General features: G+C 37.6%; 1 protein-coding gene across 11 annotated transcripts in view; it reads left to right on the forward strand.

Annotated features, from left to right (window-relative positions):
- Window positions 1-24,797, forward strand: part of DMD (dystrophin) — a 1,187,916-nt gene that overhangs the window by 812,961 nt on the left and 350,158 nt on the right. For all 11 annotated transcript variants that reach the window (XM_071568723.1, XM_071569521.1, XM_071566241.1 and 8 more), the window contains one exon: window positions 6,585-6,820. In XM_071568723.1, the coding sequence (XP_071424824.1) occupies window positions 6,585-6,820 (236 nt within the window). The remainder of the gene's footprint in view (window positions 1-6,584; window positions 6,821-24,797) is intronic.

Genomic DNA, 24,797 nt, shown 5'->3' on the forward strand with positions numbered 1-24,797 from the left:
GTGGGTTTTTCACATAATTAGAAGTTGATACAACTGCTGAGGCAATGGCATAATATAAACATATGTTAAGGCTAATATCTCTTATTTGTTGTAACAAAAGCAAAAATAGTAAGTGTTTGCATTTGTTTCCCCCTCCCCCTCAGTATTTTCTTATTTCTTAATTGTGATATGAAGTGCCAGGAAGCCCACTGCTGAGAGAAACAATTTCTTTCAGTCATATTGAACATTATTTCTGTATTTATTGATTTATTGTGTGGGTTGTCACTTGGAAATTTTAGCCAAAAGCCTTATTTTGTTCACAATGTAAATACAGGCTTTTGACTAAATTTCTGTTTACATTCACTCACTGCCCCATGGGCTCAGTGCTTCAGCCAGTTTTCAGTCCACCTCACTGCCTATCCAGCCCATGCTTCTTTTGCTTCTCTGTGAGAAATTTCTGGGAGACAGTGTCAAAAGCCCTACTGAAGACAAGGCAGTTGGTAAGCACTGTTCTGCCCACATCTGCCAAGCCAGCTGTTCTGTCATAGACCATGATCAGTTTAGCCATGCAGAATTTCCCTTTGGGGAACGCTTGCTGCCCGTTCCTGATCCCCCTTCTGTGCTTCATGTAGCTATAGATTGCCAGGGTAAGTTACTTCATCAGTTTCCCAGGGTTTGAGGTGAAGCTGACTGGCCTTTGGTTCCCTGGGTTCTTCAAATTATCTTTTTTGAAGGCAGAAATGGCATTTACTTTCCTCCAGCCTTGACATTTATCCCATTTGCCACAGTTCATCAAAATTTATAGAAAGTATCCTTGCAATGACATCTACCAACTCCCTCAGCACTCAGATGTGCATCCCATCGGGGCCCATGGACTTATTTCATGTATGTACAGTTTGTTGAAGTATTCTCCAACCTGATTCTCTTCTACAGAGAGCAGGTTTCTACAACTCAAACTTCTGTACGTGCAAATTACCTTGAAGTGCCCCCTCTGATCAAAGGAACTATTAACATTCCACCAGGTATCTTCCATACAGAGACAGTATTTCCTGAAACCCATTGCAACAACAGGTCATAATCTGAACTTTTTGCTATGCAGCACTAAGTTAACTTGATCTTAATGTTTATTTACATACTTATGTCATTTATATAACTGAAATTCTTAGTGTTTGCCAAACTACCTATTTTTTGACAGATAGCGACATATGTTCTTATTCCCATTGCAATCCAATGCTTGTGATGCAAGAGTTTTTCTTTACAGTGAATTAAAGACATATCAAAACATCTTCCTGTTGTGTTTGGAGGAACTTGAAAAATGCATTTTACAATAAACAACTTAGTCACACTTCTGCATTTAAAAACAAGAATGGTGAGAAAGTTCTACTGGATCTCTCCTATGCCATCTACATTTCTACTATAAATTTAAAGTTCTGATGTTGTTTATTAATCTAATAACATCAACATATTAGGAAACATAACTTTAGTAGTTATGTTTCAAATATAGCAGTACATATATATTTGTAAATCTTTTTCTTTCCTCCTACGAGATTTAACCTTGACTTTCTACTTTCTTTTGAATCTCTAAGGGGTCTTTGCAATTGGTCCCTCTCTTCATCTCACTGTGCAGACTATTTTAGATGTAAACTTTAATTAATAATCCCATAAACTCAGCACTTCTTTTACCTGTAATTAAAATTATATATAATCCATAATCATAGAATCATAGAATGGATTGGGTTGGAAAAGACCTCCAAGATCATCGAGTCCAACCCTTGGTCCAACTCCAGTCCCTTTACCAGATCATGGCACTCAGTGCCACATCCAATCTGTGTTTAAAAATCTCTAGGGATGGTGAATCCACCCCCTCTCTGGGCAGCCCATTCCAATGCCTGATTATTCTCTCTGGAAAGAATTTTTTTCTGATATCCAACTTAAATTTCCCCTGGCAGAGCTTGAGCCCACCGTGCCCCCTTGTCCTATTGCTGAGTGCCTGGGAGAAGAGACCAGTCCCCACCTGGCCAGAACTTCCCTTCAGGTAGTTCCAGACAGTGATGACTTGTTAGGAATCATTAAAAGCTTCAGGAAATAAAAGGAAGTGTAGGCATTTACCTTGTATTTTAAACTCTTGACAATAACAGATAATGTGAATGCTCCCTAAGTGTTCATGAAACTAAGTACAAACTGTTACTCATTTATAATCTATAAAAATTAAATGTATGAAATATCCCAGATATTATTACCAAATCTTCTTTTTTAGGAATTATTTTTACTAAATATTGAAGGCTAAGATGATCAGACCTTAGTGCTATATTAAAATAGAAAAATGCTCCCTTTGAAACATGTTTTTTGTTTAAAAGCTAATTAAAATGTTAAGAAAATTCTATCTTAGAGATACAATGCTCTAAGGATGCATATTTCCAGATTTAAAATTGTGGGTGGAATTTTGTTGGCAATAATTTTTGATCAACGTAAAGACTTTTTTCTGAGTTCAGATCACCAGAAAAAAGCATTTCTTGCTTTCAAATTTCAAAGACAGTGGGCTTTGGGGGTATTATACTTTTTATTATAGTTAATCAGAGCTCTGTATTCTACTAATTTCCTTTCAGAACTCCTCTGGGACCCAGAACACCACTGAGGTGGCTGTAGCCCCCTCTGCAGAAAGTGAGCCCCTGGTGTGGAGAGCACTTAATGTGCTCCTTATTCCTTTAACTTTGAAGGACAGAGAGAGATGAGGGTACTCATTTATCATTGGAACAAGTCTAAAGAATAAATCAGTCTCAGAACTGTCTTTCCAGATCTCTGTTTGAGAACTCTGCTTGGATTTTAATAATATGATTGTGGATACTGTAGAAAAATGGTTTCAAACGCACAGCATAAGAAAAAACACTTTTCGGTGCTGTCTTGGTTTGAGATAAGCAACTGCCAACCCCCCCAAGCACAGAGAGAAAAGCCTCCCTCCTAACACCAGGGAAAGGGAGGAAAAGAGAGGGGAAAGAAAAAAAACCACTTCAAACTGCATTTATACTAAATCTACATATATTTTTCACAGAAAGAAAGAGACAATTAGAAGAGAGTACAAATATTCACTCACACAAGTCTACAACAACAAGTTCCCCACCTCAACTTCTTAACAAACACACAAATTCTACTGTCCTAACTACACATTACTTAAGAAAAGACTTATTCCCCAGGGAGACAAACTCAAGCAGAAAGGAGAGACCCAGAACAACACATTTGACTTTCCTGAGATACCCTGTGAGCCAGTGGTGGGCCTGGTCCTCTCCATCCCCCCTGGGGCAGCATCGTGTGTCCTCCCAAGAGGAGGCTGAGAAGCCACTGCCTTAACCACTCCCACACTGGTTCCTACTGCCCTGGAGATGATGTCATAATGTGGGATGGAATACAGAATTACTGGCTAGAAGAGGTCAGCTGTTGGCTCAGCCCAGCTCAAGTCAGCTGACAGCTTCAGCCTAGTCCAGACTTCAGAGCCCAAATCTAGGCCCACCTGGGGGAACCCATAACAGGTGCCTAAATAAGGAGTTTCATTTGAAGCTGTCAGTTTGACCCTCTCTTGAAACACAACACTGAAATAAGCAGAATAAAAGGAGAGGGGGGAAATCTTTCCTTGCAGTTGACTTCATTCTATTTTTCTTATTTTTCCATTTAATATTTGAATTTCAGTTTTATAACACATTCTAATTTTACTCTTAAAGTTTAATATTAGGATGCAAAAATTACCAATATACTCTTGATTTCACCCAATGTATTTCAGAGTTCAAAAGCACATTGAAAAACCCAGCTATTATTTTGTATTTTATTTTCCCCCTATTATTGTTCTATGTTGTTTCCTTCTTTGTTAAACACCAGAAAGTGCTAATGGGAAATCACCTCCAAAACGGCACATTTGTATGGTTTATTGTCTTAAATTCTATTTGTCCTTTTGGTTTTATGGTTTATGATATTACAGCAGTAAACCTTTAAATAAACTGAAAGATGAAGTCCTTAATTTTTTATGAAGTGTTGCAGTAGGATAGAATTTAATACGGAGATATTTGAAAAAAAAAATAAAATTGATCTCAGTTTTGCATTTATAAATTATTTGTCCTGCAGAAAAAAAAAGAAAAAACAAAAAAAAACAAACAAAGTAACTAAGGTGGAAAAAAAAACCCACCAAAAAAACCCACTACAAAACCAAGAAACCGTCCCCTTTCAGTTACAGAAACTGTCAGTGCAGTTCTGGATAAGTTGTTTCAGAATAAAATCTGTTGCTACATATCTTGAAGTTAACATTCATTTATATTTGTCTATTAATTTTAGTTGCTCATTTTTACCCTTCTGTTGAATGAACCATGTCATATCCATGTAAGCATGAAAAAACAGTTACAAGGGACAGATACTTTGTCAAGTGGCATTTTTATTCTGAGGGGAGATAAATGTCAGAAGTGAAACACTGTGTGAACACTTTCTAAAGGTAATTGTTAGAAATAATTTGATATCACAGTTCTAACTGCTCAGTCAAAGTGCAGCAGATTATCACCATCCTCAGGAGATGCAGGTGGATAGTGTTAGATCTTGAACCTTTTAAAGAAGATATGATGCTGGACTGTTGTATTTCTGCTCCTACCTTACAATAGTATTTCAAGTTTCTTGATGCAAAAGAATTACATCAAGGGGGAAAAAACCAAACCACACCAGATAAACCAACGAACCAAACTCTAAGCCAAAATCCGGAGCAGTAGACCCATGAACATTAGAAAAGTAGGAATACTATTTTCTGAAATAGCTGTCACTAGAGGAAAAATGAACAGATATGGTGAACTCTATGTGAGATGCAGAGATGCCAGGCAGTCTTGTCAGATATCCCAAGTCTACTCATGGAGGCTAAGTAGAGTCCCAGTTTAGAAAATTATTTTTCAGTTTACATCAATATCAATGAGGATGGAAATTTCCTCTGAGATAAGACAACTTCTGTTTAACCTACACAAATGCCAAATCAAGCAACTGTTTTCCTGTTGTCCAAGAACCTCTGAAGCCATAGAGGAAATACAAGGCCTTGGTTTTCTGGCCACATTTTTGAACTCTCACCTGCTATTGAGTTTTCAGGTTTCAAAAAGACCCTTTGCCAATGGGGAAAACCATTAGACTCTCAGAAGTACTAGAAAGCAAGCAAATAAACAAACAAAACCCCACAAAGTTTAGTATTCATGGGGTGACACTGTTTTGGGGGATTTTATGTAAAAGACTAAATATCTGACAGGAAGAGGGCAGAAAACTGATTTTTCTCTGCTCTGTTGGGAGACTGGGAAAAATGCAAACATTTGGTCATTTAAAAATAATTATTTGGTGTTTGGTGACCATGTTTTGCAGTTCAATGCTAGAAAATGTAAGGCATGCTCCACAGAGCTTTGTTTCAGCTTTCCTGGTTTAGCTGTTGTGGGGTTTAGGCAGTTAAGTCAGATAGAAATTCTGTAGCTACTCTAAAATGTAGAGTTTTAGTCTCTTTTCTAATATTGTATAACCTCATGTCCCTGTGTTTTCTCCACTTTAGTGTTTTTCTTCTTTGGTTGGTCTTTTTCAAAAATGAGGAAAAATTAACAAAATACAAATTGAGTGTAGCTTCAACTGCAATAATATTGTCCGTGAGGAATTGGTTCTCCTTGATCAACTGGAGGGCAAAAATAGCCCAACAGTTCCTATTTGTAAATAGCAAAAATCAAGAAGGAAAAATCAGTCTTGATCTTCTGTATGATATCCTGCTGCACATCACTCTGTCCTGTGGTAGTGTCTGTGGCACCTCTCATCATATTTGCTGCAGAGAAAGAAACTGGGCTTCAGTGTTGAGTACTTCCACATGCGAAGCGATGAATAATTAACAGATTATTTAAAACCCAGCTAATAGATCAGGAAAAGACACTAAGAAGATGTGTCTGTTTTCTCCAAACAGAAGGATAAAAATATCCACAAATATCCAACAAATAGCACATCATATTTTCAAGTTACGTGGTGAGAAAGTAAAGAATTAGTCAAGGCTCAATTTCTTGCTGTATAAGGTTCCATCTGGTCACAGAGTCCACAGGGAAATATTTGGTGGTAATAGTAAGTGAGAAGATTGTTGGTGAGGCAGTTTCACAGCTGTGGAGTGATTGGAGACATTGGGGAACTGGAGACTGCTTCTAGATACACGGTCAGGCTGTGATACCCTGGATAGCCTGACCAACTCTTTCCAATGTCTCTGGCCTCAAGAGATCTGACCACATTACCAGGTTTTTGGACTCATGTATGCCAATACTTCAGTGACCATGAGTGAGGGGTTCTTATCACACTGTGAACTTCGCTTGTGCTACACTACATCCCACTGGGCTTTTAAGGATGCAATTTGAACATCCTATGAATGCTGGATGTTAATGAGATGTTAGAATAGAATTACCATGGAAAAGATGAATTCATATAGTCTTTTAATTTTGATTTTCGTGTTTTCAGGAGAGATAACATCAAGAAATGAGCTCGTTTCTTTGTTGCCGTTTATACCGCATAAATTCTACTACTGAAATAAACATTTTTCATAGTTCATTTATTCAGTAATTTTAGCATTTTTTTTCTTTCAGTAACTTCTGGTGAAACTGTTGCTGTGGATACACAAACCAGGGTAACCAAGGAAACCATCACCTTCAAACCAGAAATGCCATCTTCTGTGCTGTTGGAGGTTCCAGCCTTGGCTGACTTCAACAAGGCATGGGCAGAACTCACTGACTGGCTTTCTCGACTGGATCGAGAGATAAAATCTCAGAGAGTGATAGTAGGTGATCTTGATGACATCAACGACATGATCATCAAACAAAAGGTATGAGAAACAATGATTTTTCAAGTTGAAAGCCTCATGATCTTTATTCTGTCTTATTTAATTTCAACAAGGAACAAAGGAGCTGTGATACATTGCAATACATTATCCCATAAACACAGTTATTGGATGAAATTTTTAGGTAATGAATGGAGCAGAAGTATATTTAATATTTTCTCTGTTATTTAAAGCAGATCTCCATCTTTCTATGCTTGTGCTTACGAGTATGCAAGCCAATGGGTGAAATATCAGCATCATGGCAAAGAAGAAATTGAATTGTAATCTCCAGGCTGCCAGGAGGAAAAAGACACAGTTTCATACCTTTTCTTTAGTTACTTCTGTAATAACTTTCTGAGAGGCTGTTGGCTTATCAAAAGCTCCTCAGCTTAGAGAAAAAACCAGTTCATTAATGAAATTGTTCTGTCAGCAAAACTGCATCAGTGTTACTTATCTGTGAAAACACAGAAAAATGTGGAAATACATGTGCAGGGGGGGAAAAAAGGCTAAATTTTAGCTACTCAGTAGCAATAAAAGTAATTTGGTATTATATAGCTTGAAAGTAATTACCTGCCTTCTAGATTTAGCATTGCTCAATATAAAAGATTTGGCCTACCTGTGCAAAACTTTTCACTGCTAAATTTCCATTCAATTCAGTTCTAAACTGAGTTTAGGATTCTCTATTATAAGATTCTCTTCTTCCATCTCCTCCTCTTCTTCCTCATAACAAAAAAATATGTTTTATTGACATAGGAAGATATTGACATTATTTCTCTTTTACTGGAATAGAAAGTGGGCAAGAAATTGGATACATTTTACCAATTTTCTGTACTAAGACATTTTATAAGAAGATATGCTGATGTCTCATGGGATTCGTTGTGGTTGTTTTCTTACATTTCCCCTTTTCCTCAGTGTTTTAAACTTTCTATTTTTGAGACTTTTGGTTTTCTCGATCTTCAAGATAAATAAAATATTTGTTTCATCTTGAATAATAATCATAATATTTAATTAGTATAATTATATATGGCTTCATTAATTAAAATATCTTTAAAATGGCATGGGTATATTTTAATATATTATAATTGCAGTGTCACCCATACAGGACATTAGGTTAAAATAAATGTTAGGTCATTGAAAAAGTTGAGGGCTAAATAAGACTTGTTTACACATAATGTTTTGATCTTTTTCAGCATGATTTTGTTTTTAAAATTGTATTTTGTCAAATGTTTGGTTTAACATTATAAAATTTTCTTACTTATGGCTCACTTTAGCATATTGTTCTGGCTGGTAAAATCCGTAGCTTTCTTCCTCCTGCAGATGTGTTTGACTTGAACATGAGAATAAATTATTAACTCTTGAAAATTTCAGTTAATGTTATACATGCTATAAAATGAACTGCTTCATATTTGCATTTTATCTTAATTCAAGGCTAAAATATTTTAGCATTGGAGCAGCCTGTTCCTGGCTGGGTAGCCCTGTCTCTTTTTTGATTCCATGCTGTGCTGGTAACAAAACCAGCAGGAAAATTCTTTTTTGTTGTGCTTACCTCTCTAATTGGCTGTGCAACAGAATGTGACATTTAATATATTCTCTGATGAAATGGCAGAATCAATGTCTAAATATAGACTGCAGTTCTGTTAACTGTCTTCCTCTTCTCTAATGATCATTTTTAATATCGCTTAATGCATGGAAATGCGTCTCATGAAATATCCCATTCTTCTTCTAAATCTATCACTGGATTATTGGATGAGATTAGCACCCAGAACTTTAAAAACTGACAAAGAATTTTAGGTTTCTCAAAAAAACCCTCCTGCTTTCTAATGTGTGGAGTGACTGCAGCAGCATGTGAGCTCGTGGAGTTGGACATGTGGGTGCTTGACTAATCTGAAAAGTCGGGCCAGATATGATCTAAGTTGGAAATCCAAAAGTAGTGCTTACCCCCCCTGGTCACTATATTGTGTAGATGATTATAGCCATGCCTCTCCTGTGGTTGTGATTTAAAAGTCATTGAAAGTCACAGTATTGCATTATGGTTATTTGGAGAGTTTATTGCATCTTTACAGGAATCTCAGTAAGATTTAATGAAAGTTCTGTCTTTGTAGATTGACCTGGGTTTTTTAAAACAGTTTTGTGACTTTAGATGTAAAATGCCCTCTTAACACAGTCAACTTCTTTGCTTATAAAAATTCATCATTACAGAGATACGTGCTTCTTGAAGGCTCTTTTATTATAATTCATCTCTAGCTGCTCAGCCAGAATTTAGAACACTTCAAACAGCTACTCCTATTGGTGTGCTACCAAACTCTTACTGGTTTGGGGCTTTGTTTCCATTCCATATTTCATTCAAAACACAGAGCCACATTTCTAATAAGAAACTGAAATGTCAAAGCAAACATTTCAAAAGCAAAGAAATCCCATATCCTAGAAATGTATGTCCAGAGAAGAGCAACGAGGCTGGTGAAGGGACTGGAGCACAAGTCCTATGGGGAGAGGCTGAGGGAGCTGGGGGTGTTTAGCCTGGAGAAGAGGAGGCTCAGAGGTGACCTCACCACTGTCTGGAACTGCCTGAAGGGAAGTTCTGGTCAGGTGGGGGTTGGTCTCTTCTCCCAGGCACTCAGCAACAGGACAAGGGGGCACGATGGGCTCAAGCTCTGCCAGGGGAAATTTAAGTTGGAGATCAGAAAAAAATTCTTTCCAGAGAGAGTAATCAGGAATTGGAATGGGCTGCCCAGAGAGGGGGTGGATTCCCCATCCCTGGAGATTTTTAAACGCAGATTGGCCGTGACACTGAGAGCCATGATCTGGTAAAGGGACTGGAGTTGGACCAAGGGTTGGACTCGATGATCTTGGAGGTCTTTTCCAACCCAATCGATTCTATCATTCTATCATTCTATCATTCTATCATTCTATCATTCTATCATTCTATCATTCTATGTAACAGGCCATTTTCCAGATCACACAGGTGAAAATAAGTGGCCTTAGATGGTCCTTTCTTTCACAGCAGCATGTAATGTTGTTGAAGCTCCATCTCTGAGGGCATTGTGGTTAAGTTCACTTCAATGTGATTGTGTCATAAGGTCACACCACTAACTCTGCCTTATTTTTCCTCCATAAAAGTTGAAGACATCGTTAGCCCTCACTTCAACTTTGCTTGGAGCTGACCACAGTGAATTGGTACTCCCGTGTGAATAGCATGTACACTGGTCAATTATGGAACAACAAAACTAAAATAAACCAGACAACTACTCTAAAAAAGGCTTGGTTTAGTGCAGGTTCCCCTTAATGAAAGATACTATACAAATTAAATTCTCCTAAGTGGTGAACATAATATATAGTAAAAGGAAGGCATTAAAAAAGTCACATAATGAGCAGTCTTTTCCAGTATCTAATCTTTCAGTCCAATGAATGGTATACATTTCTTTCAAGCAAAATGCATTACATGTTTTTGTAATTTCTGATGGTAAACATTTTGTTAAATTATCTATAACTAAACTAAAAGACAGTAAAAATATGTAGAGATATTTAATGATAGAATTAATGTCATCCATGTTTTCATTGAAGGAAAATTATTGTATTTTTCCCTGTCTGCTTGAAGACTGATGTTCTTCAGGATTTGATGCTTAAAGAAAGAAACATAAAGCAGGTTGATAAGAGATTCATATGTTGTTTCTTTAGAAAATGTTAAATAAAGTTCATGGGGAGTACTGTGGATATATAATAGGCCAAGATGTAAGTAGGTGAAGGACCTGACACAATGTGGTTTAACCAGTTCCTTCATTTCACTGTCCTTACCTCAAAAAAATCAACATGTTTTGTATTTGAAGGTCAGGTGAGGAGTCTTCATAACATTTAAAATTGTGGAGTGAGGAACAGATGATAAACTGCATTTTGCTACATTGTAGAAAAATGGAAACCTTACTAGAGGTGCCAACAAACCTTTACTCAGGAGCTCTTTGACATATTTGTATTTTGAGAAAGTTTGCAGCAGGATGAGATTTCTGCTAAAAGTAATGAATCATGGAGGTTGTGCAGAGCTTGAAGATAATTAACAATGCTGTTCAGAGGGATCAAGTGCTGTAATCTCCCTAAATTTTGAATTCTGTCCATGGATTTTGCCAAGGTGTGCTGTCCATTTTAAGTTTTTGTAACATATGTAATTGAAAATATGGGGGTTTTATTACAGTGGATGAACATACATTTTATTTAGTAAAAAATATTATAATAAGTAATATTATTAAAGAAAGGGACTACAATTTTCAATGCCTACTTTTATTATTGATTCTAAGAGTATAGGTTGATTCTTCACTGTTAGGAACAGTGGAGAGGATTAATCTGAAAAAATTATTATGTAGAATAAGACCAAGCTAGTTACTGAGTCCTTTAAGCAAAGAAAAGGAACAGATACCTTTGGATAATGGTTTGTTTCATCCAGAAGAATTCACACAAAAAGATGTAGAGAATTTATTTCTACTTATTTAATTTATCACTATTTAAAAAATGAAAAGTACTTTTGATCTTCTGTCAGTTAGAGAAGTAAACAAAACTGAAATGAGATGTTATCACTATTAATTCTGAATTGATTTTTCTATAGTTGAGAGTCTTGTCCGGCTGATGGATATTAAAATAACAGTTAAGGAAAAATATTTGCTTATAAACTATGCAATTAGCAGATCTCAGAAGAAGCAGTGGGCTTAGTTTACATTCCTCTTCTTTGAGGATTTTTTTACCTCTCCTTTCCCATGGTTACGTACTATGCATTCTAGTATACAACTTTATAATTATATATACATTTCCATATGCAGCCTTATAATTAATATGGTGATAGGTCAGAGCAATTGGAAGTTTTCTGTCCAAACTGTTTTCCAGTGTAAATTTTTGTGGAACTAGTTTTCCAAATTTATATCCTATTATTACAAAAGCAACTGTAAGTTCTAAATTAAAATTTACAGTTCTGTATTATGGAGTATGAATCAGTGCAGTCTAAATATGCCCATGTTGAATGAAAACGTGTAGTTACAGCCACAGACATTTCATCTGCACATAGTTTACATCAGAAGTGTAAGATGTAGGCAAAGTGGAGTCCTCAACCTTTTGATAGTGCACTTTAAGGTCTACAGAGCTGTGAAGTTTCATACTAGTGACATATGCCTGAAAAGACCCACGCAGCACATCTTCAGATCATGTACTGTTGAGAAACATCACAGGGGAGCTGAACCCTTTCCAGTTAATGTGATTGGCTTAAAGGGAAAAGTTTGCATGAAGACACAACTGCAGACATTCCCTGGGTTGCTATTGGACCTGGATAAACAGTCTCCCAAAGGACAGCTGGAGTTAAAACTGACTCTGCCACATGTTGGATGGTTTATTGGCATTTTCACGCATCCTTTCTGATAGCAGAACCCACATGGTTTAAATGGTGTGCAAAACATCCTTTGCCTCTGTGAATTTTGCTATAGGATATATTTGCTCAGGAGACACTATCATCATTATTTTATGTGTTTTTCAGAGTGTTTTTGTTGTTGTGTTTGACATGGGACGTGTAGTAGAATTCTTATTTTATACTGTCATGATGTTAGACTTCTAAAATTTAGTTTAATTTATGAGAAGTACGGTAAGGATGGTTTCAGTTTGTGAAATGAATAAAAAACTAATAAATTAACAGATTTCTAAGTATTTTAGAAAAAGTAGAGCTACAAGATTTGTGAGCTGAAAGGTTTTTACTTTTTTGTAGAGTAGAAGAAAATGAAAAAAATTTCTGTCAGCCTTCAAGCTTCTTCATAAAGGTTAGAAAATGCAGCAGGATGCTCTAGAGGGTCTGGAAATGTGAGCATTTAAAGGCAAAGGGAAGAAAAAAAGAAAAGAAGTCTATTAGCCTGAAAATTTGACCACAAGGGATATAGAATATGTGTCAGGAGATTTTTTTAATACTTTGTTGCACATAAAGACAGCTGATATTTTAAACTACCTTGGCCAGCTCATTACAGTGTGTTGGAGAGTATATTTGTTTTCTGCAACAGTAAAAAAGCTGTCTTTTGGAGAGTGATTAACAGCTATTTGTTTTTATTTCTCTGTAGTGTTAATGACTAAGACATGGGTAAGAATTATACCTCTAAGGGTCTGATTCCAAACGCATTGAAGTAAGAGAGATACTCTCTTCATTTTTCAATTAGTTTTCAGTCAAGCTGTAGCTCCCCATCCAAGCAAAAATTAATACAAAAATTAATACAGTTGTGCCTAAAGATAACTTTCCTCTGTTCGCTTTTATTGGCCTATTGTGAAATAATTTGGGGCTTTGCTTCCAATTGCTGACAAACAACCTCCTGGGAAAAGATAAATTATCATGATTAATACAACTGGCATCCTCTTAGTTTCAGCAGGGAAAGGATAAAAGTGTAGCAGCTCATTTTAATTTACTTTTATATGTTGAGTATTGGAAGTATAAACTTTTCACTAAGCCTGCAGTTTTCAATAGCAATGTTTTTTTTCCTTTTTTATTTCTAAGTGTCTGACCTATCTTATAAGTAAGCATAAATGACCTATTCCATTGACACAGGGCCTTACCTGACCTCCTCTTTCACCCAAATGAATCTTTCATTTTTGTGTGTTTTCATTCTCCCAGTATGTGCAGCTCAGAGACCTCACTGCATCAGGTCCTCTACAAACACACTGTGGCTGTGCAAAGACTGTTTACAGTTATGTGCTGTCCACAAAGTGAAGATGGGAAAATCCTGCTGTACCTCAAAGTGTAACAACCTCCTTGAACCTTCATAAGTTCTGTGTGTGCCCAACCAGCATCAAAAAGCCCAGCTAGATGCTGGGCTGAATTGAATAAAGCCCTAGTCAACATGTAGAGGGAAGTGATCATCCCCCTTTAAGCTGTGAGATCACAGTTATGTGTCTAGTTTGGGCTGCACAGTGGGTAGGAAAGACATGGAGGGAGTCCACTGAAGGGTTGCCAAGGTGATCAGAGCAGGAGAGCACTTGATAAATGAGGAGAATCTGAGAGCTGGGCTTGCTCAGCCTGCAGGGAGCTCAGAGGGCACCTCATTGCTGTCTACAGCCACTAGTTGGGAGACTGTACAGGGGACAGAGCCAGACTCCTCAAGGTCCACAGCAGAAGCATGAGAGGCAACAGACACATGTTGCAGCTGAGGGAATTCTGATGAAACATTAGGATAAAAAATATGCATGATGAACATAATAGAACATAGGAACAGTCCTCCTGGAGATGCTATGGATTCTCCATCCTTGGAGATATTCATCACAAAACTGAATAGCACCCTGTGTGACCTGATATGACTCTGAGTTTCCCCCATTGGAGCAGTAGATGGGCAAGATGATCACCAAAGGTCCTTTCCTACAGAAGTTATGCTTTAATTCTATATGAATGCTATTCTCAAATAACAAGATTTTGTGTTCTGCACCTTGTTAATTTGAAGGAAGGAAAATGGGTTTATGCCCTGATTTGTCCCCCTCACAACTCAGCTGGGGTTTGCTTTAATGTCTGGAGAAGTCCTGATAAAATTTTGATTTTTTTTTTCATTTCTAAATAGTTGTGAGGATCTGTTAAGACAATTACACAAGTTTTAGGGGGCTATATTTTTTATCAATATTATTATACATTATTAGAGGTAGTAATAAGAAAATCTAAGAGTGGCCTTGGGTTTACTCAGAAATATAAAAGTAGCTTGTTTCTCAATAATGGTGCAATGTATAAAATTCTAATCTCATTGTAATCATAAAATGCAAATTAAAACTAGGGGAAACAATTGTATATTTGCTCATTTTATGTGTGAGGAGATGGAAGTCTTCTTAGAGAAATAAGTTTTCCTCTGTCAGAAAATAAAAACATCAAATCCCAGCAGAGCTTCCCAATGAAGCTGATCTTGAAACACAGTTCTTTTATGTGGAAAAGAAAATGACCCCAGAATTTTAACTGAAAGAAATCTACAATCTTGAAATATGTTCTATTAATTTCTGAATGTGCCGAGGCTACTCTGTGATATTTCCATAAACACATCTTAATAATTATATAGATTCAGGGATTTGCTAGCAGATGGACAATTCCCTCTTGAGGCAGAGCAGCCAGCAGTGCCATTATCATCCTTTTTCATGAAGGAATTGTTTAAAAAAATGTCACTATCTTTTTTTAAGTGGTGGGTTGTGTCAGACAACTAGTTTCTGGTAACTTTGCACTATTGCAGTAAGCCAGATTCTTGGAATTCCTTTTTCTCTTTTCCCACTAGAATACTATAATAGTGTTTTGCACTTAGAGAAGCTCTCATGGAAAGTACTCTGTTGATTTACACGTATACATTGTTCTATAACATTCATGTTAAGTAATGAAAACTACATAAATACTTAAATCTAAGGAGACAGACAACTTAACTCACTAAACGTCCAGTGCATTGTGTAAATTTTATGCTATGTAGAGCTGCTTACAAGTAAAAAGGTAAAACTTATAAAAACTCTTCAAGAGACATAAAGACTTGAAAATTTTTCTTCTATCCCTGACCTTTATACACATTTATTTCTTCCTGTGACCCACCACTAAGCATGGGTCATCACTAGACTTAGGATGAAGAAATACAAAGTTCCTGCAGTTCTAGGAAGGGAGACAAATAATGGGAGATGGCACTGCATGCCTTGGGAAGCAGGAGTTATGTGGGTGCTATGGGTTCCCCCAGGTGGGCCTAGATTTGGGCTCTGAAGTCTGGACTAGGCTGAAGCTGTCAGCTGACTTGAGCTGGGCTGAGCTAACAGCTGACCTCTTCTAGCCAGTAATTTTGTATTCCATACCACACTATGACATCATCTCCAGGGCAGTAGGAACCAGTGTGGGAGTGGTTAAGGCAGTGGCTTCTCAGCCTCCTCTTGGGAGGACACACGATGCTGTCCCAGGGGGGATGGAGAGGACCAGGCCCACCACTGGCTCACAGGGTATCTCAGGAAAGTAAAATGTGTTGTTCTGGGTCTCTCCTTTCTGCTTGAGTTTGTCTCCCTGGGGAATAAGGTTTTTCTTAAGTAATGTGTAGTTAGTAGAATTTGTGTGTTCGTTAAGAAGTTGAGGTGGGGAACTTGTTGTTGCAGACTTGTGTGAGTGAATATTTGTACTCTCTTCTAATTGTCTCTTCCTTTCTGTAAAAGTATATGTAGTTTTAGTATAAACGTGGTTTGAAGTGTTTTTTTCTTTCCCCTCTCTTTTCCTCCCTTTCCCTGGTGTTAGGAGGGAGGCTTTTCTCTCTGTGCTTGGGGGGGTTGGCAGTTGCTTATCTCAAACCAAGACAGTGGGGGATTCAGCAGAGGGGACGCTGTGCTCAGAATTTGACTAATCTTCACTCCCTTGCCCACTTTCTTCAACTTTGTTCAAGTCTGTTTTCTGCTGCCTCGAGTCCCCTTTGGCTTGTCTCTCCTTCAATATATCCTTCTTTTGTACCAACTAAATTGACTTTTGTATGCAAAAGATAAGGACAAAATGTCTGATTTTGCCTAACAGCTCCAAAAGCTGATGTCATTTGTCAATGATAAATGACATGTTGAAGAAACATTATAGTGTTTCAAGACTCTCTTTTCCTTCCACTAGTTGGGAATGGTGGTGAGATGGGGATTGTATGCTTATTTTTTGTTTTGTTTGATATAGAAAAATATCCCTACTTTGTTACTTCACAAATAAAATCTTAAACATTCATATTAGCAGACAGCAAGTTTACAATGTAAATATATGGAATATTAACTTTTTAAGATACTACTGCAATGAAATCCTAAAATATGGCTGAATGCACATGGAGCTCGAAATTGAAATTACTTCTACTAAAAGTGATAAGACCATGTCTTCCTCTAGAAAGAGACATTATTGTTCCAAATTAACTAGAGAATTCAGCTCTTCCTATAATCAAGTGCTGAAAGAGGACTGAATTAAAAGAAAACTGTCTCTGTAGTAAATGTGGGCCTTTTCACATTGTTCCAACCTGTCATCTCTCTCTGTTCTAGCTAACACAGAAAGCAAGGTAGCAAATCAGTTCCCAGAACTGTATTCTGCTGCTTTTGTGGACCATTGCTCTTATTGAGCTAAAAGATCAATTTAACTTATCACTGTGGCACTCCTAATGTTCGTGTGCTTTCTGCACATATGAAAGATTTTGTTTAGCCAAACGTGAGTTTCATACATGAGATTTAGTCACTTCAGCCAGCTCTCAACTTTCTTTTTCATGCTTCTGGATATGTCAAATTCTCCAGGTGAATTGTTAAACATGGAATGTGTGCTGGAGTTCATGCAGCTCAAATATCTTCTCTGTTTGCTCAAGAAAAGTTTTCTTGTTAGGCACTAACATGTGACTCAGTCACTGCAGTTGTGTTCTGGTCACAAAAGTACAGAAAGATAAAAGATAATGCCTATCCACATTTTTCTTATGGGATTAATATAAAACATTCAATCAGAAAGAGTAGATAAAAGGTAGGAATGCCATTTAGGGCATCAAAATATAAGCTGAACTGATCCACCAAGAAAGAAAAATACTTAATGTTTACTGTTTGTTTTTCTGTGCTTAAATAACTAGGCATGTCTAGGGTATAACTATCCCAAATGTGCAGTGCTAATTTGTTAATGACTACTGATATTAAACATTTTGCTAATGTCAAACCTTAAAAATAAATTACAAATTTTTAATAAATGCTCTTTGATCCAGACTATTAAAGTGTAACGATAATCTTGGGTAGATTTCCCTTAAAAAAATCCATTGAAGTGGAAATTAGGTAATGGAGTCAACACTGGAAAGCAAAAGAATTGAGAGTTATAATTGTTCAGCATCTCATGCTTCTGACCTTATTCGTTGATAACAGGAATGTGGAAATAACTTAAGAAGAAAAAAGAAGTATCAATTAAAAAAACAGGTATAGACCTAACAAAATATCAAAGCTGAGCAATCAGATTAATGTCACAATTGTAACTTTTTCCTAGACCTGACTTTTTTTCTCTGTGAGCATAAAGAGTTAAAAAGATTTAGATAATGTATGAGGAGTTTGTAGCTGTGTGAAAATACAGTCTGATCTATTATTGAGGAGATCATAGTTGCCTGAAATCTTATTTAGCAACTTGACCAAGACTTGTCTGGGTTATCTCCAAATTTGGTAGAAAGCAGCTGGTACAGCTGTCATTTATTCTGGGTCTGAAGAGGATGGGAATGGCTTCCAGGAATGGCCTTTTTCTCTCAAAATGCACTCAGTGACAGGCTCAGGTGTAGGTACCTACCTACGTTTGGTCTGACTCATCTCCACCTTTCTGGTGGAGCAGTTTTCTGCTGGAAAATATCTACATGACAGAGCCAGAACATTCCATGAGGAATGAAGCAACTCTGTGATTGTCCGCACTTGGATTTCTGGTGTAATCCTGCAAGCCAGGCAGTTTTCCTTCAATGTAAAACAGGCAATTTCTACCATCCATTAGCACAAATAAGCCCCTGGATGTCCAGATCAAAGGCAGGGAAAAACTCAGGGACACTGAAAAACTCCCTGATTTCTCTCTCTCTCTCTCTCTCTCTCTCTCTCTCTCTCTCTCTCTCTCTCTCTCCCCTCTACCATTCTCTTTTGTCATCCTTGAATTCCACAGTTCCAAGTTTTAGTTCAGTTTGCTTTTAGTATTAAAAAACCCCAACCCAACCACCCCAAACATATGTTCTAACATTACCAGGAGTAAAGTGAAAAATCTGTATTTTCATGCTCAGAGTGGCTTCTTTTTGATGTTTTAACAGAACAGTTTGACATTTTGCTTCTCTGGAAAAAAAAAATTAAAAGGATCATCAGTTATTTCCAATTAGAGTAGAAGTTTTATTATTTTGGGGAAAAAGCGGTTCTGAGGTAACACAAAGATCCTGTTTTCATAGAATCATAGAATCGATTGGGTTGGAAAAGACCTCCAAGATCATCAAGTCCAACCCTTGGTCCAACTCCAGTCCATTTACCAGATCATGGCACTCAGCGCCACGTCCAATCTGTGTTTAAAAATCTCCAGGGATGGTGAATCCACCCCCTCTCTGGGCAGCCCATTCCAATGCCTGAGCACTCTCTCTGTGAAGAATTTTTTTCTGCTCTCCAACTTCAATTTCCCCTGGCAGAGCTTGAGCCCATCGTGCCCCCTTGTCCTATTGCTGAGTGCCTGGGAGAAGAGACCAGCCCCCATCTGGCCAGAACTTCCCTTCAGGTAGTTCTAGACAGTGATGAGGTCACCTCTGAGCCTCCTCTTCTCCAGGCTGAACACCCCCAGCTCCCTCAGCCTCTCCCCACAGCACTTGTGCTCCAGTCCCTTTTGTTTCACTTTCCTATTCAGAGAAATATCTTGTATGTTTTTCAGCCAAGTAAGGAAGTTAAAATAAATAGAAATAAACCAGAAGGTGAATGTAAGCATTTTTTTCTTTGTAGGAAGAATGATGGTTTACCAGAGATGTCTTACAAATGTCTTATGTCATGGCAGTTTTAATTCAAACAGCCAGTTCTGAAGGCAGCATGCTGTGGGACTGGATATGGGGGTAAATGTCCAACCTTTTGACATATTTTTGACCATTTTCCTTTCTGGTATCTAATCAGATAAATTCCTATTGTGCATCATGATCAGCACTGACAGCATTTTTAAATGTTACAAATCCTTTTACCCCTTCATATGTGGCCCATATGGCATAATATTTCTGTGATGAAAACTGGTATGAGCGGCACGTTCCTGTAATGACATTCAGATGTGAGGTTCAGCTCTGACTGAAAGTGGTTGTGTTTTGCAAAGAATTGATAGTACATCAGAATGCATAAAAATTTTTAGTTTGTTTGCTGGTAGTGTGATTTTGGATGGGGCTTCCCCCCTCATCCCTGACCTGCCATTAAATATGTGATACAGAACAAGAATAGAGATGATAGGAAATCAATTTCTGTCTGTGGTTATTAGAATAACTGTGAAAGCTTAGCATCAAAGTTCTGTGAGTCAGCCAAATCAACTGGCTCAGCCATTTATTTTCTGGTTTGTATTCCTTGACTAATTTAGTAAGTTAAGTATTAATTTACTGAAGAGGCTCTCCCGTGCAGTTTTGTGCAAGTGAGAGGGAAATTCTCTGAAGGCAGCAAAAGCTGAGCTGGGGATAAGCACAGCCAAGTGGCCTTTCTGGGCAATGACGGGAATGTGTAGGCTGGGCTTGAAGTTATGGACCCAAAACTAGCACTTCTCCTTCCCTGTACTAAACTTCATGTTCCAGACCTATGCACATCTGCAATAATAATCCACAACAGATATTGCTGATAGGGTTGATTTAGAGACAGAAGGCTTTACAGAAAAGGAATTAGCTGGGGGTTTATGCATTTAAATCATGATATTGATACAGGGTATGTGAATGGAAAAACTTGAATATTTATAAGTAATTTCAGTCAGGATTTAGATCGTTGTTCTGAGCTAGGGAAGAAGTAGGTGAAATTGTCTCACTGGTCTTATGCTTATGGTAAAGAGAAGACAGGAAAGATGGATGAAACACTGGTGAAGAGTAAAGGCTGGGAAAACTAAATGTTGAATTGTGAAATTTTCCAAGGCTTAGTTTGTCTTCTTTAAGACATAGTTGTCTATAGGTCTGTATTGATCAAGTGAAAAAATTCAGTGAAGGAGAAGGATTTGTAAGATAGAAATGCTCTTGGTTTTTATCTATATTAATATATGCAAATTTAATGGCAACAAATTTCCCTCTCCCCCTTCCTCCTCTTCCTGCTAGACAGCTGAAGTTTTTGGGTCAAACATCACTCGCCTTCTGAGAATGATATCTAACAAGTATCTTTCTTTGAAACTTTCCAGCTAAATATGCTTAGATTAAGGGAAATCTTCCATATTGAAAATTCTGTTCAGTCATTTTGTATATTGGTTTCTATTTTTTTAATTATTTTCCAATATTTCCTCTTAAGGTGAGATTCATACATTTTGTTTCATTGTGAGGATTTTTGTATTAATTTCATAACTTTCTACATCTCTAATAATTAGAATGATTTATACATAGCCAGAATTGTCAGTGGAATCTGAGGGAACTGTACACATGACTTTTAATTTCCTCGGGTGCTCATTACCCAATTCCTTTGAAATTCCTTCATTAGCCAATCTTAAAATCACAAATCTTAATTAAAATAACAGGACAGCCTTTGGAGACCTTTTAGCGTAGAATACAAAGCACATATATTTTTCTTTTTCTTATGAGAATATAAGGATATTTTCACTGTTGGGTTCACAGGAATCGTGTTCTCTTGGCTTCACGTTGCATTGTATGCCTATTTCTGAAGTGCACGAGCTAAATGCTCAATGTTAGGCTTTGCTGTAGGATTGCTCTTCAGGGATGCTATTTAACAACATGTAGGATAAATGATTCTTCAGCCTGTTTTGAGTGATTGGTAAATCACAATTTAGGTTATCATTTTCAACTTTCTTTTCTACTGCCATTGCATAATGAGATTTTTTCACTGTAATTATCATTTCCAGCACCACAACTGTATAAATAGCAGATTATTTTTTAGTACTTTCTCAGAAAGAAAAAGAATGAACATCAGGACTCATTTTCAGTTTCCTGTACATCAAAAGAATTGTAATGGATTATTAAAATAATGTGAAAACAAGCATTTTTTCACAATACAGAAAATTATTATCTTTTCATTTTACTGCTTTTCCACTGATTCTTCTCCTTGGAGACATCCTGACTTCATTTCAATCTGCTTCTGTATTTTTTCCCTTTCTTTTCCAAATTTATTTAAATTGTCCCTGTGAGGGATGCACTGTGAGGAAGGTGACCCAGCACAGAGGATGCCAGTTCCTGTAAGGGCTGACTGTGCCATACTGTTCCTGGGCAGCACCCTGCTGCTAATATTCTGCCTGCTAGTGTTGTACTACTCTGGGTAGGCAAAGAAAGAGAGAAAAAAATCTAATTGGAAGGAAATTAATTGAAATAATTCAGAACTAACTGCTGACCAGCATAGAGGTTAAATATTAAAACTAGGTTTTAGTTATTTTACAGTCTGCACTGAAGTTGTTTAGCCTGGAGAAGAGGAGGCTCAGAGGTGACCTCAGCACTGTCTGGAACTCCCTGAAGGGAAGTTGTGGCCAGGTGGGGGCTGGTCTCTTCTCCCAGGCACTCAGCAATAGGACAAGGGGGCACGATGGGCTCAAGCTCTGCCAGGGGACATTGAAGTTGGAGAGCAGAAAATCTTCTTTGCAGAGAGAGTGCTCAGGGATTGGAATGGGCTGCCCGGAGAGGGGGTGGATTCCCCATCCCTGGAGATTTTTAAACACAGATTGGACGTGGCGCTGAGTGCCATGATCTGGTAAATGGACTGGAGTTGGACCAAGGGTTGGACTCGATGATCTTGGAGGTCTTTTCCAACCCAATCGATTCTATGATTCTATGATTCTATGAAGTAAGGTAAGCTCCGTAGCAAAGATGAGAGTACCTACACAGCATTTTCTTAAAACAATTTCTTTCCATTGTGTTTGAAAAGAACTTTCTTTTTAGTGGCTTTTACATAAAGCCAAGTGTCCGCATCAAAGAGGAAGGCAATTTTTCATGAGAAATTCACTGAGAAATGTAAAATTTGACACAGTCACAATTCTGTCTGCCCCATTGCCAGCCCTCCAGGAAAGTACCCTACATATCTGAAATGTATGTATGGCCAAACTTCACCAATGAAGATTTGGGCAGGGCTGTCCCCACGTGGGTGTGCCCTTCCAGCCTGCGCAGTGGATTTCAGGTGAGGCTCAGCGTGCGCAGAACTGGCCCCACCGTTTCAGTCCTGAGGTTCATCTGCTGTAACAGAGGGAGACGGGTTTGTGACCTGCTGAGAGGACTTCACAGAAGTCACTGCAACAGGCAACTTTATTCATCCGCTCACTAAACTCTTATACACTTCAAAAGCTGAATCCCTCCGCAGCTCCGCCACCTTGGCACTGATAATTGGTTAACAATGCTGTTTACATGACAAAGCCCGCTCTAATTGGCCGATTACACACATCTGTCGAGAGGGTGGCAGGAGCCGCTGACCTCATTAACTAGTCCTTGAGGCTACAACACGCTAAGTACAGAAACAAGTTCAATACACAACTCACACTTTAGATCTAAGAGCATATGAAATCCCAACAATCTGCCACGGCCGAGCGAGCTTGGACAGTGCCAGTGAAGTCCTCAGGACTAGAACCTCCAGCCCCCGGCATTTCCCAGGAGGTCTCCCATCCAAGTACTAATCCGGGGCTGACCCTGCTGAGCTTCCGAGATCTGACGGGATCGGATGGCAGGGAGGCTTTAACTGCCCATTTCTGAAATACTCCACTGTAATTTTTAATATTTGTTAATGTCTAGTTCTCTCTCATTAAATTACATCATGTAAAAATACAGACATTTTTGTATTGTTTGTCTGTCTGTGTTTTGACAAGGACATCTAGGATCCATGTAGACTGATCCAGGTTAAAAAATGCAACATTTTCAATACAGAAATTCTTAATTGTTGAACTTCACTTCCTTATTTTGTTATGGCTTAATGCAAACAGTCACTTAAAAATAATGACACAAAAAAATCCCAAATCATTATTTAACATTCAGATCTCCATGATAGAAACCTGATTCAATTTACACTCCTGTTGCTCCAGTTATGGGACAAAAATGAGTAATATTTTGAAGCACAGTATCTGAATTTCAATTTACAGTTCAGAGAAAATTCAGTACTTTGGAATTGTTCATGAAATTGTAGAAAAAAAATTTTCTTGCTTTTTTATTTTAATAAGAGAATGGTAGAGGCAAGACTCTTTGTGTATAAGATTTTACAGGACAAGAAGGGGAAGAAAAGGTGTTCTGAGATATTTTTGGTCTACTTTTACTGATTGTATGTTCCTGACCGTAACATGTACAGAAAGCAAACAAAATGCATTCAGAACACACTTGAAATTTTGCTGTCTTATATACCCACTGCCTCTGAAAATGCAGAATTATAATGACTAACAAATCATATATTTCATATTATCACCCAAACGCAGAGATTTTTGTTATTCTCATCATCCTTTCTGCAGTATTCTCACCTACCACTGATACCTGTTAGTTTTGCTGACTCTTATACTATGAAGAGTTTTCTACAGGAGTTTTTAGGGAAGAAGCTTGTGAACTGTGCAGGGTAGGGATCCTGTCTTTCTATCTCCTTAAAAATTATTTAGACACTGTAGAATCTATTACAAAAAAGCAAACCCCAACACACAGTACTTGTTTTGATCATACATCAGCTGCAACACAAATTCCTGGCATATCTCACTGAGCAATGACAAAATCATTTGTAATTCTTATTCTTAGACACAAAATTGGGGCAGATTATGGCACAAATGATTGTATGTTTCTTGCTAGTGAAATGTTAGACATGTTATCTCAGATTTCCAAACCATTTGGCCATCAAAGATCAGACTGTTACCTGTTCTGACATTAATCTACTTGCAACAGCTACTTTGGTGAGCAGCTTCAAAATGACAACAAACATGCACAGTGCATCATAATTATGTCCCTTTCAGGAATAAGAATGGCAGAAGCATTTCTTGAACTTCAGAAAGTGTCTTTGCATCTGTGGGAACTAATAATACCCTCTTAAAGAATGTGGTTATAAGATATGTTTCCCAAAATACTGCATGGGGTTCACAATATGTTTTTAGGGGTGGTAAAATGCAAAATCATATGTGTGCCTAATATGCAGGAAATGCTCTGCAAATTCAATCAAGAATGAAATGCTATTATGTGCAAAGACCTCCTGGGTTCATGCAGAGGTAATGGAGCATATGAAACAGATAAAATGACAGCCAAGAGAGGAACAAGATATGTGACTTTCCTTGCAACTTTGTTTAATAAAGATTTCAACATACATTGTGGATATAATGAGTTGTTCTGTCTCTGTCCAAATCATCTTAGTTTTTATTCCATGCACTTTGTAGACTGTAATTTGGTGATATCAGCTTCTT

This window comes from Pithys albifrons, chromosome 1 (genome assembly GCF_047495875.1).
Source record: "Pithys albifrons albifrons isolate INPA30051 chromosome 1, PitAlb_v1, whole genome shotgun sequence".
NCBI classification, from domain to species: domain Eukaryota; kingdom Metazoa; phylum Chordata; class Aves; order Passeriformes; family Thamnophilidae; genus Pithys; species Pithys albifrons.